We start from the raw sequence: 17,122 nt of genomic DNA, 5'->3' as shown, positions 1-17,122 counted from the left end.
TGCCCCCGACCCGCCGGCTTGGTGCTCTCTCCCCTGCCACCCCGGCTCCTTCTCCTTGCTTGAGTCTCATATCTCAATGTCACCTGCTGCCCAGGGGAGCCCTGACCTCCCCAGATACCCTCTGCTAAGAAGCTGCAGGCTGGCTCCTACCCAGTGATCAGGCCCAGAGGCCAGCAGGTCGCTTTCTCTCTCCACAAACGAGGGCAGATTTAAAGTCTTCCTCGTGCTCCCCTTGGCTGGTTGTGCTTTCTGAAGCAGAAGAGGGGAAATAAAAAGCCAGGGTAGGGTCTGAGAGCGGCAAAACTCAACACAGGCCCCCCCCCCGCCACCTGGGGGGTTCCCTGCCAGGGCCTCGGGGGCCCCAGCTCCGCTCCGTGGCCCTCATCCACCACACACGCTGGGCCTCTGTGCTTTAGACCAGGGCTCCACCGCTGAGCAAAGGGTGAACATTGCCCTGGAACAGTGGCCTCTCGTTAACAAATCAATAAAGAGACAGATGAGGACTCCTCCGATTTGCACGCTGCTTTGTGCTGGGGGAGGGCTGGGGGTATTGTCCCCGTTTTATGGGTGAGGAAACTGAGGCCAGAGAGGGAGCAGACAAGCAAGAGCACCCCAGGAAGAATCAGGCCTCTGGAGCTCCCCCCACCACTCAGGGCTTGGCGGGGGGCAGGGGCACTCACAGTCCTGGGCGGGAGGTCCTCGGCCACCTCAGCTTCAGAGCCGAGGTCAGCGGGCTCCAGCAGATCTGTCAGGGAAGGGTGCTTGCAGGAGAACAGGTTGGGGGAGCAGGGGTTGGGTCAGAATCATCCTCTGGGGCCCCGCCTCGACCTTCCCACCGGCTCCCCGCCTGCTCACCAACCCCACCACCTCCTCCTGCGGGGCGGGGGAGAACAGAGAGGAGAGGCGAGGCAGAGAGGAGAGGCACTCCTGCGTTCCAGGCGTGTCACCTGCCTGATCTCACAGGACGCGTGTGTCAGCATCCCCATTTAACAGATGAGGAAACTGAGGCCCAGAGAGGTCACGCGGCTGAGTGAGGGGTAGAGCTGGGATCTGAACCCGGGTCTCTCTGATTCAAGGGCCTGTGCACTTTAGAGCCACACAATCTCATACACAGAGAGAGAGAGAAAGGAAAGGAGGGGAGAAAAGAGAAAAAAGATGTTAAAACATAAAGAAGAGGGTTGAAAAGGGAGAGAAGGCCTCAGACCGAGGGGCAGAATGGAGGAAAAGCAGCCCCTCTGGACTCCTGGACGGCCCCTGAAAGGTAGCAGGACTCTCTCGGAACCCCGCCTCCCGTAGGAGAACAGGAGGGCTGACCAAGACCACCTGGCCTGGGGCGCAGTGTAACCATGGCAACCAGCAGACGCCCCACGGGGTGTCCCTGTGTCAGCAAAGCAAGGGCCCACCCGGCGTCGCCTGGGATCTCTATCCCAACCTTCCCACTGGTTTACAGAGCCTTAGCCAGAGCTCCCCTTTCCCAGACCCCTGACCCCTGAGACGCAGCCACGCCGCAGGCCCCTCCGTGCCCCCGCGGAGCTAAGTCCCCTCCCCGCGGGTCAACCCGCGTGACGTCAGGTACCTGCGTGGTCACCTTGGGTACGTCCTCCGGGGGCACGTCCGGCCTGGACCCCATGGACGAGAACCTGGCCAGCTTGGCCGCCACCTCGGCGTACGGGTCGTGCAGGCCGGGTAACAGCTCCAGCGCCATCAGCGGGGGCTCCTCCGCCAACAGGGGCTCCGCGGCCCCCGCGCCGACGTCGTCAGGCAGTACGTAGCGGCCCCGGGCCTCTGAATCAGGCACGGAGAACCCCAGGCTGCTGGGCTCCTCGGGCCCAGAGGAGGCCGTGCAGACGGAGTTCTCGCCCGGCGTGTAAGACTCATCGGAGCCGAGAGACGCCTCGGACTTGGACGCCGCCACCTTGGGCAGCCCCTCAAACCCGGAGGAGACCTGAGTCTTGAAGCAGTCCTCACTGGGCACGGGATCAGGCATGGAGTAGATCTCGGGTCTCTCGGCCATCTTGAACTCGAAAGGAGGCGAGTACTCCGAACTGCTGGCAAACTCAGCCCTGGACAGGACCTCAGCCTTGTAGAGGACTTCTGCCTTCAGGACAGCCTCTGCAGGAGACACCTTCCTTTAGCTCTTTACAGGGTGGACAGGGGCGGGGGGCGGATGGCTCTTACCTGGAAGCTGGCTGCAGGCCCACCATCTCCAAGAGACCAGCTTAAGAGTCAAAGCCTCCCAGGCGCCCAAACGCTGACTTCTCATTTCTGCCCCTCAGAACTCAAGCCTTATCTCTTTCCACCTCTTCCAGGAAGTCCTCCCTGACCAACTCCATGATGTCTCCATTCTCTGACCACCCCAGCCATTAGAGGCTGGACTCTTACCCCTGTGCCTTGGGTCTGCTCTTTATACATAAACTGGCTGTCCTGCCGGTATTATTGCCTCGAAGGCAGGGAGCTCCTGACCCAAAGATTTCACACCCGAGACCCTCAGGGCCCACTGCTGGCATAACCAGCTCCAGGCCCTTGTCCATAGGACAAGCTAGAGCCGTGGGGGTTAAATGCATGCTGCGGATGAGTATTAGCAAGACCAAACAAAGTCCCTCGGAGGCCTGACACTCAAAGTGGGCTGGAGGGAACACTCTCCAGGACAGAAAGTGCTAGAACCTGCTCCTTGGTCTTCCTCTGGGGCTGCATCTCCCTGCCAGCTGGGATGAGGGGACAATACCGCGGGCCTCCTGCTGCCAGCTCACGGGCCAGCTCCTTCGGGTCCATCCACTTCTTTGTCACCATGTCCTGGGCTCCCCTGAGAGAGTCATGTCCCCTTTGCTAGGGTTGTTCACTCCCCAGCTCAGGGGTCCCCGACGCCCAGGAGCCGGGCCACACGGCCAAAGGAGAGCAGCGAGCGAGTGAACCAAGCTCTACCTGCCGCGCGCCATCGCCTGCGTTACCACCTGAACCACCCGCCCCGTCCGTGGAAGAACTGTCTTCCACAAAACTTCCAAAAAAACCCCAGCCAAAAATGTTGGGGACCGCTGTACGTAGCTCATGGCCTGAACTTCTCCAACCCTCAGCTTGCACACCTGCCGTGTGAGGAAGCAGTGAGTCCCTACTCACCGAGGTAGGGCAGGGGAAACGCCTACCTACCCAGTACCTGGCCTGGCACACAGCAACGCCCCATGAACGGGACCAACGATGTGAACACCATCATCATTACGAGGTGGATTTTATAGTATTTATGGGCTTCCCTGGTGGCTCAGATGGTAAAGCGTCTGCCTACAATGCAGGAGACCTGGGTTCAATCCCTGGGTCGGGAAGATCCCCTGGAGAAGGAAATGACTACCCACTCCAGTATTCTGGCCTGGACAATCCCATGGACAGAGGAGCCTGGTGGCCAACAGTCCATGGGTTTGCAAAGAGTTGGACACAACTGAGCGACTAACACTTTTAGTGAGTACTAGGAAGTCTGGGCTGCCTGGCAGCATAGGGTGTTTGAAAGATAGCAGTGAGATGGAACATTCTAGAATGTCAAACAGAAGACAAAAATTCCCAGGAAGATAAAAGCTCTTGCTAAGGATCGCCTAGTTTGGAATGTGGTTGCTCTGGTGACAGATGGGGCTCAAAAGTGGAAAAGAGACTGTAGAAAATGCAGAAACCAGGGGAAGGGACTTACCCATAAAACATGGGTGATATGTTGCCACTCTAAGTCAGCCTTGGGTGGGGACCCAGGCTGCGGCCAAGGTGATCCAATGCAGGGCCGTGGGTAAGAACGCTGACCCTGGGATCAGACTGCTGGGTTCAAATCCCGGCTCTGCTTTAACAGCTGTGTGACCACGGGGAAGTTCCTCACCCTCTCTGGGCCTCAGTCTCCTCAGCTGTAAAGTGAGGGTGATGGTGGTGCCCGCCTTGCGGGGCAGTTGCAAGGAGGAAATGGAACTGGGGCCGGAGGCGGGGGTGCAGGCTGCGCTCTGCTCCCTCCTGCCGGGCGGGGCCGGCCCACCTGTGTCCTTGCGCAGGTTCTGCTCCAGCGTGGACAGCTTCACGTCGTACGAGTTGCGCATGGCGGTGATGTCCTCCTCCAGCCGGGCCCTGGACTCCTGCTCCGCCTCGTAGTCGGCCCGCAGCCGGGCCAGGCGCTCCTCGTACTCCTGGAGAGGCGAGCGGGGACACGAGGGGAGCGCTCTATCACCGCTTCCAAACGCGGCTTTCAGGAGTCCTCCTCGGTCCCACAATCCAGGAAAGCAGCTGAGCCCAAGGAACAGAATTAGCATGATCTCCGCGACGCTGGGGGGATTCCTGGCTGGGGAAGACCCTTCTGAACTTTTGTCTAAGCGTGTTTTAACACGCTAATAACATATGCCTGCGTGCTAAGTCGCTTCAGTCGTGTCCGACTCTCTGCAACCCCATGGACTGCAGCCTGCCAGACTTCTCTGGCCGTGGGATTCTCCAGGCCAGAGGACTGGAGTGGGTTGCCATTTCCTCCTCCAGGAGATCTTCCCAATCCAGGGATCAAACCCACGTCTCTTACGTCTCCAGCACTGGCAGGTGGGCTCTTTACTGCTAGCGCCACTTGGGAAGCCCATATATGTGTCTATAATCTATTTTTTCCACAAAGCAATAGATCACGAACACCTTTCTGCATCAACAAATATGGTTTAACCAAACGGTCCTCAACCCATCGAAGACAAAATATATCACCATACCTCTGCTTCGCCATGCATCTTGGCCATCACCGCCGGCTCCTGTCCAGACCCGGCTCCCCACTTCTACTCTTACTCCAGACCTTCCTCCACAGGGCAGCTGTGTGTCCACGGATCACGCTTCAGTGGCTTCCCACGGTTGAGGATAAAATCTAACTTCCTCCACTTGACCTCCAGTCCGCAGTGACCCGGACGGCCCACCCCATCTTTGTCACCCTTGGGCAAGCCAGCCCCTTTCCACTCCTAGACACACCCACTCTCCCGACCCCAGCCAGCCTCAGGGCCTCTGCGCTCGCTCTGTGGCAACTTCACCCCTTCGGGCCTTAGCTCAGCGACACCCGCTCAGAGAGGCCTTCCGTGAATGCCCTCTCGGGAGATGCCCACCGCCACTCTGTCACTTTGCTTACTTCTTCTTAGCCTGGGTCAGAAGTTCCACCCTTCTCTGCACTTGTCTGATTATAAGTTAACCGCTCGGCTCCCTGGCCAGAGGGCAAGCACTGTGCCATCTTGTAGCTGTGATGCCGGGCACAGAGGGGCACCTCTGAATGATTTGCCACCGAGTCAGCAAGTGCGTGAAGCAGGACGTCTGGGCAGACTGTCCAGGCATCTGGTGCGTGCCCCCCGGGGAGGGCCAGGCCTCTGTGAACTCACGATACCCTGTGACCTGCGGCCTTCTGGACAGAGGGCCCTGCAGCGGCAGTGAGCCAGGGGGCGGGACAGGGTTAGAGGGGGGAGAGCCCCTGCACACGCCCACCCGATCCGCGGGAGTACGCCCACCCGATCCGCGGGAAGTACGGGACCAGTGCAGACCCCCCAGCACAGCACAGCCGGCCAGCTCAGGCTCTCAGGGCGGGAGACGAGACGGACCATCATGAAGACCTAACAGTGTCCACAGCACAGCAGAAGTGGAGCTGACCCACCATGTCACTGAGACCCAGGGAGGGGCCTGGCTTGCCCAGAGCCGCATGCAGCTCCCTGGCAGCCTTCCTGAGACCGGCAGCCCTCACTGCCTGCCTGCTCCTGCCCTCGAACCCACGCTCGCCCAGCAGAGGTCCCAGGCCGGCACGTCAGCCCCGACCCCAGTTCAACCTGGGGCCTCAGCCCAGCGGCATCTACAGCCTAGCAAGACCTGACTGGAGCCACACACACTTATCTGCACACATGCACACGCCGTTCTCACGTGTAAACATGTGACCCCCAAATTACAGGAGGACCTCGAGGTGGGGAGCGCCCCTTCCCGGTCTCTCCATCTTCCCTCCCCTCAATGCTCCTCCCCCGCCATCCCATGTCCGTCCCTTCACAGAGGAGCAGCGGCAGAAGGGGGCGACAGAGGAGGAGACGGTTGGACGGCATCACCGACGCGATGGACATGCGTTTGCGTAAACTCCGGGAGTTGGTGATGGACAGGGAGGCCTGGCGTGCTGCAGTCCACGGGGTCTCAAAAGAGTCGGACACAAGTGAGCGACTGAACTGAACTGTGACAAAGAGTTTTACCAACATCAAACCACTGAGTCGTCACTGCATGGTTATAGAGCAGATTTGAAAATGTTTTCTGATCTGTACAGCAAAGCGATTCAGTATGTCTGCAGATTATACTCCTGAAGAGGTCACCTTCCCTCCGCACCCTCTTTTTAAGATTTTTTTTTGATGTGGGCCACTTTTTAAAGTTTTTATTGAATTTGTTACAATATTCTTTCTGTTTTATGTTTTGGTTTGGTTTTTTTTGGCCAGGAGGCAGGTGGGATCTCAGCTCCCCAGTCGGGGATCAAACCCGCGTCCCCTGCATTGGAAGGTGAAGTCTCAACCGCCAGGGAAGTCCCTCTGGCATCCTCTTGGGGCAGAGGACAGTCATCCACGGCCAACCCCCGCCACGGGAGGACTCCGCTCTGTCAGTCCCTGCCCCTCCCCACACCAGACTGCTCCTCGGCCCCAGATCATCGCCCCCAGTCCCTAAAACATGCTCGGCTACTTCCAATCATCATCATCATTATCATTACTATTATTTTCGGCCACGCCGTGCAGTTTGCGAGATCTAGGGCCCCGACCAGGGGTTGAACCAGGAGCCACCTCCCTCCCAGAGATGGAAGCGCAGAGTTCCATGGCCCACCAGGACATTGCCATGCTACTTCCAGTATTAAAAACTGCACAGCCCTGCCTTGGCCCACTCTCACCTCCAGCTGCAGCACCTATAGGTGCGCAGAAGATGCTTGTGGCTGACTGAATGGGGTGGGCGGGGTGGCGAGAACGCAAACCCAGACCCCCCCCCCGAGTCCCGGCTGGCACCTTCTACGCCGCCCAGCCTCTTCCAGCAGCAGAAAAGCTGCTCTCTGTCCACTCCCAGAGATGAGGAAGGGCTTCCCTAGTGGCTCGGGTGGTAACGAATCCGCCCGCAATGCCTGCATGTGTAGTCGCTCGGTCATGTCTCTCTGCAACGCCGTGGACAGCAGCGCACCCAGCTCCTCTGTAAATGGGATTTCCCAGGCAAGAATACTGGACTGGGTTGCCATTTCCTCCAGGGGATCTTTGAGACCTAGGGATTGAACTAGCGTCTCCTGCGTTGGCAAGCAGATTCTTTACACTGAGCCATCCGAGGACGCTCGGAGCATTGGCTACACCAGCAACCAGGCCAGAACAGCGGCGCGTCTCCCCTATGACCGCTAGAGGGCAGTGGTGCCTGGCTTCTCACACTGCCAGGACCCCGGCCTGCCCAACCCAGCTTACCCAGGCAGGAAGCTGGCATTCCAGCCCCAGGCCCACCCCCCACCCCCGTCCCTACCTCCAACCCCAGCCTGCTCCCTGTCACCCCCCAGCCCATACTGTTTTGTGGCCAACGTCTACTCATCCCTGTGTGACTCTAAAACCCTCCCTGAGCCCCAGTTGAACGGTTCTATGAAGGCCTACAAGACCTTCTAGAACTAACACCCAAAAAAGATGTCCTTTTCATTATAGGGGACTGGAATGCAAAAGTAGGAAGTCAAGAAACACCTGGCGTAACAGGCAAATTTGGCCTTGGAGTACAGAATGAAGCAGGGCAAAGGCTAATAGAGTTTTGCCAAGAGAACGCACTGGTGATAGCAAACACCCTCTTCCAACAACACAAGAGAAGACTCTACACGTGGACATCACCAGATGGTCAACACCGAAATCAGATTGATTATATTCTTTGCAGCCAAAGACGGAGAAGCTCTATACAGTCAGCAAAAACATGACTGGGAGCTGACTGTGGCTCAGATCATGAACTGCTTATTGCCAAATTCAGACTTAAATCGAAGAAAGTAGGGAAAACCACTAGTCCATTCAGGTATGACCTAGATCAAATCCCTTATGAGTATACAGTAGAAGTGACAAATAGATTTAAGGGACTAGACCTGATAGACAGAGTGCCTGATGAACTATGGACAGAGGTTCGTGACATTGTACAGGAGACAGGGATCAAGACAATCCCCATGGAAAAGAAATGCAAAAAGGCAAAATGGCTGTCTGAGGAGGTCTTACAGATAGCTGGGAAGAGAAGAGAAGTGAAAAGCAAAGGAGAAAAGGAAAGATATTCCCATCTGAATGCAGAGTTCCAAAGAATCGCAAGGAGAGATAAGAAAGCCTTCCTCAGCGATCAGTGCAAAGAAATAGAGGAAAACAACAGAATGGGAAAGACTAGAGATCTCTTCAAGAAAATTAGAGATACCAAGGGAACATTTCATGCAAAGATAGGCTCGATAAAGGACAGAAATGGTATGGACCTAACAGAAGCAGAAGATGTTAAGAAGAGGTGGCAAGAATACACAGAAGAACTGTACAAAAAAGATCTTCACAACCCAGATAATCACGATGGTGTGATCACTCACCTAGAGCCAGACATCCTGGAATGTGAAGTCAAGTGGGCCTTAGAAAGCATCACTATGAACAAAGCTAGTGGAGGTGATGGAATTCCAGTTGAGCTATTTCAAATCCTCAAAGGTGATGCTGTGAAAGTGCTGCACTCGATATGCCAGCAAATCTGGAAAACTCAGCAGTGGCCACAGGACTGGAAAAGGTCAGTTTTCGTTCCAATCCCAAAGAAAGGCAATGCCAAAGAATGCTCAAGCTACCACACAATTGCACTCATCTCACAAGCTAGTAAAGTAATGCTCAAAATTCTCCAAGCCAGACTTCAGCAATACATGAACTGTGAACTTCCAGATGTTCAAGCTGGTTTTAGAAAAGGCAGAGGAACCAGAGATCAGATTGCCAATATCCACTGGATCATCGAAAAAGCAAGAGAGTTCCAGAAAAACATCTATTTCTGCTTTATTGACTATGCCAAAGCTTTTGACTGTGTGGATCACAATAAACTGTGGAAAATTCTGAAAGAGATGGGAATACCAGACCATCTGACCTGCCTCTTGAGAAACCTGTATGCAGGTCAGGAAGCAACAGTTAGAACTGGACATGGAACAACAGACTGGTTCCAAATAGGAAAAGGAGTACGTCAAGCCTGTAGATTGTTACCCTGCTTATTTAACTTCTATGCAGAGTACATCATGAGAAACGCTGGGCTGGAAGAAACACAGGCTGGAATCAAGATTGCCGGGAGAAATATCAATAACCTCAGATATGCAGATGACACCACCCTTATGGCAGAAAGTGAAGAAGAACTAAAGAGCCTCTTGATGAAAGTGAAAGAGGAGAGTGAAAAAGTTGGCTTAAAGCTCAACATTCAGAAAACCAAGATCATGGCATCTGGTTCCATCACTTCATGGGAAATAGATGGGGAAACGGTGTCAGACTTTATTTTTTTGGGCTCCAAAATCACTGCTGATGGTGACTGCAGCCATGAAATTAAAAGACGCTTACTCCTTGGAAGGAAGGTTATGGCCAACCTAGATAGCATATTTAAAAGCAGAGACATTACTTTGCCAACAAAAGTCCGTCTAGTTAAGGCTATGGTTTTTCCAGTGGTCATGTATGGATGTGAGAGTTGGACGGTGAAGAAAGCTGAGCGCCGCAGAATTGATGCTTTTGAACTGTGGTGTTGGAGAAGACTTTTGAGAGTCTCTTGGACTGCAAGGAGATCCAGTCAATCCATCCTAAAGGAGATCAGTCCTGGGTGTTAATTGGAAGGACTGATGTTGAAGCTGAAACTCCAATACTTTGGCCACCTCATGCGAAGAGTTGACTCATTGGAAAAGACCCTAATGCTGGGTAGGATTGGGGGCAGGAGGAGAAGGGGACAACAGAGGATGAGATGGTTGGATAGCATCACCGACTCGATGGACATGGGTTTGGGTGGACTCCGGGAGTTGGTGTTGGACAGAGAGGCCTGGCGTGCTGCGGTTCATGGGGTCGCAAAGAGTCAGACATGACTGAGTGACTGAACTGAACTGAACTGAGACCCTGAGGGTCACCGTTCTTATCCTGTGAGCTTCTGCTCAGCCATCCCCAAAGACCCCCTCCTCCCAGGACCCCCCCAAGAGCTGGGCCCAGGGCTCCGGGGCCAGCCTGACATCGACCCCACCCCAGGGGCAGCAGGGGAACAGGTAGAGTGAGTGGCTGAGCCCCCAGAGCCCTCACGGGGGCCGCACTGGGGGCCATCCAGGGCTACATTCAGGCCCCTACTCAAACAGTACAAGCCCCCGCCCGTCATGGGCAGCTGGGGGTTCTTCGGTCGATGTCCCCTAGCCCTCCAGCCCACAACACAGAGATCCCCCCAGGCCTCACCCGGTCTGCCTCCCAGAGGCTGGGCCCCAGGCCCCACAGCCTGCCCAGGGCCTTCCGGGGCCCCCAGGACTGAGCCCGTCTGAGGTCCCAGTTGAGTGGCAGAGGCGCAGCTGCAGACACGCTCAGTGCCCAGTTCCTGCAGAGCTGGCCTTCCCACCAGGAAAGGGCCAGCCCCCTGCAGGGACCACTCAATGTCAAACCCCACCCCATGCTGGGGTCTCGGGATGTGAACCCCCAGAAACCAGCAGCAGAGCCTGGGGTCGGGCAGAGCTGAAGGCAGGGGTGGGAGGCTGTGAGTCTAGCCCTGTGCTCGCCTCTGGGGTCAGCTCCGCGCCTGTCAATCGGCTGTGACCTGCCCTGCGGGTTCCCAGCGCTGCAGGGAGGCAGGCACACAGGCGGGAGGACCCAGGCGCCCCAAGGTGACAGCTTTTTCTGGGAGGCCAAACGTGCCGCTGGGGGCTCCCCACGGCCCACCCAGGATGCCCCGCTCTCGGCCTCCAGCCCTTCCACTCTGACCTCCTCGGTGAGGCACCCGCCACCCACTACCAGGGATGGCCCTTCCCCTGCTGTCGATCCACCGCCGGCCCTTCAAGCAGGACAGACGGCGGATGGACAGACGGACAACTGCCCCGGCAGACGCCTCTCTTCTCCCCACACTGGCACTCACGGGGGATGGCCTGCACTCTGGAGGCAGGAACCCCAGTTCAAATCCTGGCTCAGATTCGCCTCAGCTGTGTGACCTTGGGCAAGCCTCGGCACCTCTCCGAGCCTCAGCTTTCTGAGCTCCAAAGGCGAGACTGGAGGACCAGCCCCAGAGGGAGGGCGGCAGGGAGGCAGTCTAGTTCTGGAGGCGGGCCCCACCTCCTGCAGGGCCCACCTGCCCGCAGTGGCCTCACCTCCCGGATCAGCTGCTTCTCAGCCTCTGTGTCCTGCTGCATCACAGGCGGAGACAACGGCTTTTCCTCAATCTGGACAGGGCTTGGGGGCACCTGATTGTTCAGCAGAGCTGCGAGAAAAGCAGAAATGAGGGGCTCTGACCAAGGTGCACGTGGTTTGCAGGAACTAAGCGTGCATGCATGTGTGCTCAAAGTCATGTCCGACTCCTTGCAATCCCATGGACTGTAGCCCGCCAGGCTCCTCTGTCCACAGGATTTCCCAGGCAAGAGTACTGGAGTGGGTTGCAATTTCCTCCTCCAGGGGATCTTCCTGGATCAGGGATCAAACCCGTGTCTCCTGCATTGAAAGGCAGATTTTTTTCCCACTGAGCCAGCTGGGAAGCCCCTAGAAACTAAGCAGAAAACCATAAAATGACAACAATGTGATCATTCAACCAAGACCTCAATACTGAACTTATTTTGAGCACATCTCTATGTAAGATGCCAAGGTACTCATCCAACAAGCCTTTCTTGGGCACCTGGGGGTTGGCACTGAACAAAACAGACAGGACTCCACAAGCATCATTTCCAGCTGGGGAAGCAAGGCGAGCACACGGCGTGACATGTTACAAAGTGATACTTTCTAAGGAGAGAGAGCAAGCATGGAGGGTGCGGAGAAGTAAAGATGGGGGAAGGGCTGCAATTTAAATCCTGTGGACAGGAAAGACCTCTTAGACAAGGTGGGCGGAAAGCAGTGATCTGAAGGAAGTGAGGGAGAGGGGCAGGCAGAGACCCGAGGGACAGACAGAAGGGAGTGGTGAGTGCAAAGGTCCTGTGGCAGGCAGGGGGCCGGGACTGTTCCAGGAACATCCAGGAGGCCACTAAGGCTGGAGCAGAGTGAGCAAGGGAGAGTGTGAGCCAAGGGCATGGCAGAGAGGGGAAGCTGCTGGCCCTGGCGAGGACTCGAGCGTCAAGTCTGGATTCCACCGGGCCATTGGAGGGCTTGGGCAGGGCAGGACTCGCGTCCGAACAGGAGCTCCCGGCTGCCGTGTGGAGAGTGTACTCGGGGAACAAGAGCACCAGCCAGGAGCCCTGCTGGCGGGGGGGCCTCTGCAGTAACTCAGGTGAGGGATGCCAGCGGCCCAGGCCACGGGGCTGCGGTGGACAGAGTCTGGACCTGCTCTAAAGGTTCAGTTCAGTTCAGGTGCTCAGTCGTGTCCGACTCTTTGCGACCCCATGGACTGCAGCACGCCAGGCCTCCCTGTCCGTCACCAACTCCCGGAGCTTACTCAAAGTCACGTCCATAGAGTCGGTGATGCCATCGGCTAAAGGTTTAGACATCGTTCTAAAGGCAGAGACAACAAAAGCAAGAGCAAAAGTGAGAAGCCAAGGATGATGACGCCAAGGTTTCTGGCTTGAACATCTGGAAGGAGAGAGGTGCCACCAGCCGGGTGGGGACAGCTGCAGGAGAAGCAGGACTGGGCAAGATTCAGGGCTCAGTGTCCCATACATTAGGTTTGCAGTGATTTTTAGATAGAGGGCAGGATGTTCAAGACTGGAATTTGGAGGAGATGGTGTATCAATCAGGTTTTAATGATGTTTAAAGACGGGAATTTGGAGGAGATGGTGTATCAATCAGGTTCATTTTGATGATGTTTTAACATCCTGGGGGGCTTGATGGTCTGGAGAAGACGGTTCTTCCTGGGGTCGGCCAATTCCTAGGGGGAGTCAACAGCTTGTTTGGAGGAGCCCACCTTTCACACGCACACCAACCAGCCTCGAGTCCACGGCCGCCTCTAACTCTCCCATCTGCAGCCGGTATTTCCTCTGCCTGAAATCAGTGAGGGCCAGCACCAGACAAACAAGGACAGCATTCTCCCTAATCCCGCAGCGCTTCCTCAAACTAGTCAGTCCTGGGCCCTTGCTCCTGCCTGCTGTGTCTTTCCACCAAAACCTCGATCACGGCTCTGGCTCAGGCTGCCCCGGCTCCTCTGCAGACTGACCCCCCCTGGTGCTTCCCCTGCCCGCCCTCCATGCCTCCACGTCCCCGCGTGGCCTGCCTCTCATCGCCTGGGTAGCTGAGGAACGTTAACCCTTTTTTGGGACTTCCCAGGTGGCTCAGACAGTAAAGCATCTGCCTACAATGCGGGAGACCCGGGTTCAATCCCTTGGTTGGGAAGATCTCCTGGAGAAGGAAATGGCACCCCACTCCAGTATTCTTGCCTGGAAAATCCCATGGACGGAGGAGCCTGGCAGGCTCCGTGGGGTTGCTCTTGCAATGACATTGACCTCTCTGCATCACCACTCAGTCACCTGTATAAATTAAGACCTGGGCGCACATCACACAGCCAGGATAGAGGTCCACCTGTGAGACTCGTGAGCGGGGAGGTGGTGGTTAAAGCCGTGAGACCAGAGGAGCGAGTGTAGACAGAGACGAGGCTGGAGGACCGGCCCCGGGACAACCTGACGTCAGGAAGTTAGGCACGGGGAGACTCACGCAAGGGAGCTGAGGAGGGGCTGGAGGGGCAAGAGGACCGGGGTTAGGCTGTCCAGGAAGCAAGGGTTTCAAGGACGAGGGAGGGGATCGTCTGAGTCAACAGATGCGAAGAGGGCAGGTGGGGCCTCCTGAGGACCGATCGCTGGATTTAACCACCAGGAGGCACGGGTTCGATCCTGGGTCTGGGAAGATGCCACATGCCGCAGAGCCTGTGAGCCACAACCATCGAGCCCTCATTCCGCAGCCACTGAAGCCCGTGCGCCCTGGAGCCCGCGCTCCACAGAAAGAGGAGCCACTGCAGTGAGAAGCCTGCACGCCACAGCTACAGAATGGACAACTGCAGAAAAGCCCACGCAGCGACAAGACCCCGTGCAGACACAAAAAAAGAAATAAATGATCTTTCTGAAAAACCAGGAGGCGGTTTCAGCGGGCTGGGAGCACAGGGCCTGCCTGAATGAGGGGCAAGTGAGCATGGAGGGCTGGTGAAAACAGACCAATGTTTCCCGTGTTGCTACAAAGGGGAGACAGAAATATGCCGGCGACGAGAGGGAGGGCTAGGGCTGAGAGGCGCCGGCTCACGGGGAGTGCCGGGCGATGGGGGCACCTGGAGCTCCGAGTCAGACACCTCTGGCTGGTCTCAAGGCCCAACTCTAAAGTCAAACCGTCAGGTACAGTCTGTGGAGCATTACGGGGCAAGTTCCGGGCTAAACCCACACGTGAACCATCTCATGCAGTCCTCCCAGGTGCCCTACAGCCACCGCAAGGCGGGTGATCCATTTCACAGATGAGGACACTGAGGCTCAGAGCAGTCTAAGTCGCTTCCCTGAGGAGCCAGAATGTGAGCCAGCAATTACTGCCCGGCTCTCGGCTCTCTGCCTGCCCTGCACCCATCATCCCAGCTTGTTTGGGCTCCACACTCCAAATCCAGGGAGACGGGACACAGACAGCCTGCAGCCCGCAAGTCTGCCGTGCTAACCACAGGAGGTCTGCAGGCATGTCAGCTGCTGCGTTAGGGTTGGGGGGCCCAGCAGAGCGCCCTGACTCCCTCCCGGGACCTCTCACCACTCCTCCATCGAGCGTCCCCTCGCCAACCCTGGGGCCAAGGGGAAGAGGAGGAAGGCAGGCTGCCCAAGAGGAAGCCCTCACCAAGGTGGTCAAGGCCCTCTCCACGCCGCCCCTGCCAGCCCCTGCCAATCCTTACCCCTGGGCACCTCCCACCACCCAACTTCCCCGGCAGCCAGCAGATCTATTAATCCTCGTGGGTCCCCAAAGGCACTTGAGAGTTTTGCGCCTCTCTGCACAGACTGACCACTCTCATCCTGGCAGGAGACTTATCCCGCTAGACTCCACTCAACGCCCCCCCACCGTGAAGCCTTCTCTGAGGCCCCACCCCTGACCCTACAGGCTCTCTTCTGCCCTGCAGTGCCCTGTCCGGCTCTCTGCCTGAGGGGCACACGCTCCTCTGCAGGAGTGTCCCTTCCCTTCCCCGGGAGACAAGGTTAACCATGAGGCGGAACCTGGATCTGAGTCAGCTCTGGGTCCCCGTGCCAGGCCGAGGGCCACACACAGACGGGGTGTGGATGGGTGGGGGGAGGTGAGAGGAAAGGAGATACAAGGATGGATGGCAGGATGGAGTGAAGGGGCAGGCGGACGTGCGGAGAGAAGGGATGGGGGGTAAATAATGGAGTGGGCTGGCTGGCTGGCTGGCTGGCTGAGTGGATCAGTGCGGGCAGAGAATGGACAGACAGAGAGGAAGGTGGGGAGGCAGGTGAATGGATACATGGACTCAGGCTCTTTGGTGCTCCCTTCCCCCCAGGAATTCTCAGACGGAGACCACCCCGGAGCCCCTCAGCCACAAGGAGGGACTCTGCAGGCCCAGGCTCCAGGTCTGGAATGCCATCTGCCGGGTGACGGCCAAACACTTGGGTGTGAGGGCCACCGCTCCAAGCTGCCTCACTGGGAATGGAGGCAGGATGCGGGGTGGGGGGTGCTGTCTGCCACGGAGCCAGCAGGCAGGCAGGCGGGGGCCCCGAGGCGCGGCCTGGAGGCAGGGAACGGGGTACGGAGCCTCCAGCTGCTGGGACAGGCCGGACCGGCCTGGGGCGTCGGTGGGCAGATCCCTGCCAAGCCCAGGGGGCGTCCCCAAGCAGGGTTCTCCCTGGCCGTTCAAAATCTACGCTCACACGCAGCTGGGATGAGGTGGGGCACGGCTTCCACGCCCCTCAGATGGGGAACGGGAGGCGGGAAGACATGGGCAGAGAGCGTTCCTGGTGCTCCAGCCGCCCTGCCAGATCCCCCGCCGCGCCACCCACCTGACAGGCTGCCGGGGCTCATCTGCTGAGCCAGGATCGCCTTGAGTTTCTTGATCTCCTCCTGGTACTCGCGCAGGAGGGCGTCCTTCGGGTCCTCGTTGATGCGCGGTTTGTTCCGGATGTTCTTGGCTCGGTTGGCGTAGCGCAGCGTGCTGAGGGTCTCGTCATAGTTGTTGTCGGCGGGCGACAGGCAGGCCACCATCAGTGTCTTGGTGTTGCCACCCAGCGAGTCCTGGAGCAGCCGGGTCAGCTTTGAGTCCCGGTAGGGGATGTGTCTGCAGCGCCCGTCCACCAGGGCCGAGATGACGTTGCCCAGTGCCGACAGAGACAGGTTGATCTTGGTGGCCTCCTTGAGCCGCTCCCCCGTGGCGCCCGTCTTGGACTGCCGCTCGCTGCCCGCCAAGTCCACCAGGTTCAGCTTGCCTGCCCGGAGGTGGTCCTTGCCCCACTCGTCTGCAGACAAACCAGACGGAGGGGTGAGGGGCCTGGGGTGCGGCGACCCCCCCCCCCGCAGGAAGGTGGCTCTGGGTGCTCCCCACCCACCAAGGGTCTCATTCCAGCCGCACGGGAGCCCCACAAAGGGGGCTGCTAGGATTGTGTCCACATTACAGGCAAGAAAAGTGAAGTTCAGAAAGGGCGTGTAACTTGCCCAAGGTCACACAGCTTGCTAAGCGGCAGATTCAAGGTCAGAACCCAGGGCCGACCCTCCAGGGAGCAGGGGCTGGGAGGTACGCGCTGTCCGAGTGCAGTGGGGTTTCTTGCGGCCACCATGACAGCTCCCACATGATTCTGTGAGGCAAAGGCAGTGGAGGGTGGGAGGTGGGGTGTGGGGTAAGGGGACGTGTGTCTGGGTCACCAGGAAGCTGCCGCCCTTCAACACAGGAAAACATGGGCTTTGGAGACCCTGGGACCCAGTTGCCATCCAAGTCCTGCCTCCAGTTGCTATGTGACCTTGGCAGAGCCACATCCTGCCCTGATCTTCAATTCTCACACCAACAAAATGAGGCTAACGACAGCTTCCCACCAGGGAGGTAAACGGACAGCACT

General features: G+C 57.6%; 1 protein-coding gene across 50 annotated transcripts in view; it reads right to left on the bottom strand.

Annotated features, from left to right (window-relative positions):
• KIF17 (kinesin family member 17) overlaps positions 1-17,122 on the bottom strand; it is a 47,083-nt gene that overhangs the window by 15,402 nt on the left and 14,559 nt on the right. For 35 of the 50 annotated variants that reach the window (XR_014078318.1, XR_014078317.1, XR_014078313.1 and 32 more), the window contains 6 exons: positions 16,076-16,528; positions 11,288-11,397; positions 3,998-4,145; positions 1,577-2,112; positions 681-761; positions 151-249 (listed from right to left, as the gene is read on the bottom strand). Coding sequence is in view for 39 of the 50 variants with exons in the window: in XM_081574788.1 (XP_081430914.1) it covers positions 151-249; positions 681-761; positions 1,577-2,112; positions 3,998-4,145; positions 11,288-11,397; positions 16,076-16,528 (1,427 nt within the window). In the remaining 11 variants the exon portion in view is untranslated. Of the gene's footprint in view, positions 1-150; positions 250-680; positions 762-1,567; positions 2,113-3,997; positions 4,146-11,287; positions 11,398-16,075; positions 16,529-17,122 lie in introns of all 50 variants that reach the window. The other 15 variants (XR_014078315.1, XR_014078316.1, XR_014078310.1 and 12 more) reach the window with 3 other exon arrangements.

This window comes from Giraffa tippelskirchi, chromosome 3, assembly GCF_054371585.1.
Source record: "Giraffa tippelskirchi isolate mGirTip1 chromosome 3, T2T-mGirTip1v1.2.pri, whole genome shotgun sequence".
In the NCBI taxonomy this organism is placed as follows: Eukaryota; Metazoa; Chordata; class Mammalia; order Artiodactyla; family Giraffidae; genus Giraffa; species Giraffa tippelskirchi.
Note: the sequence above shows the minus strand (reverse complement) of the source record. Positions and strands in the feature narration are given on the sequence as shown.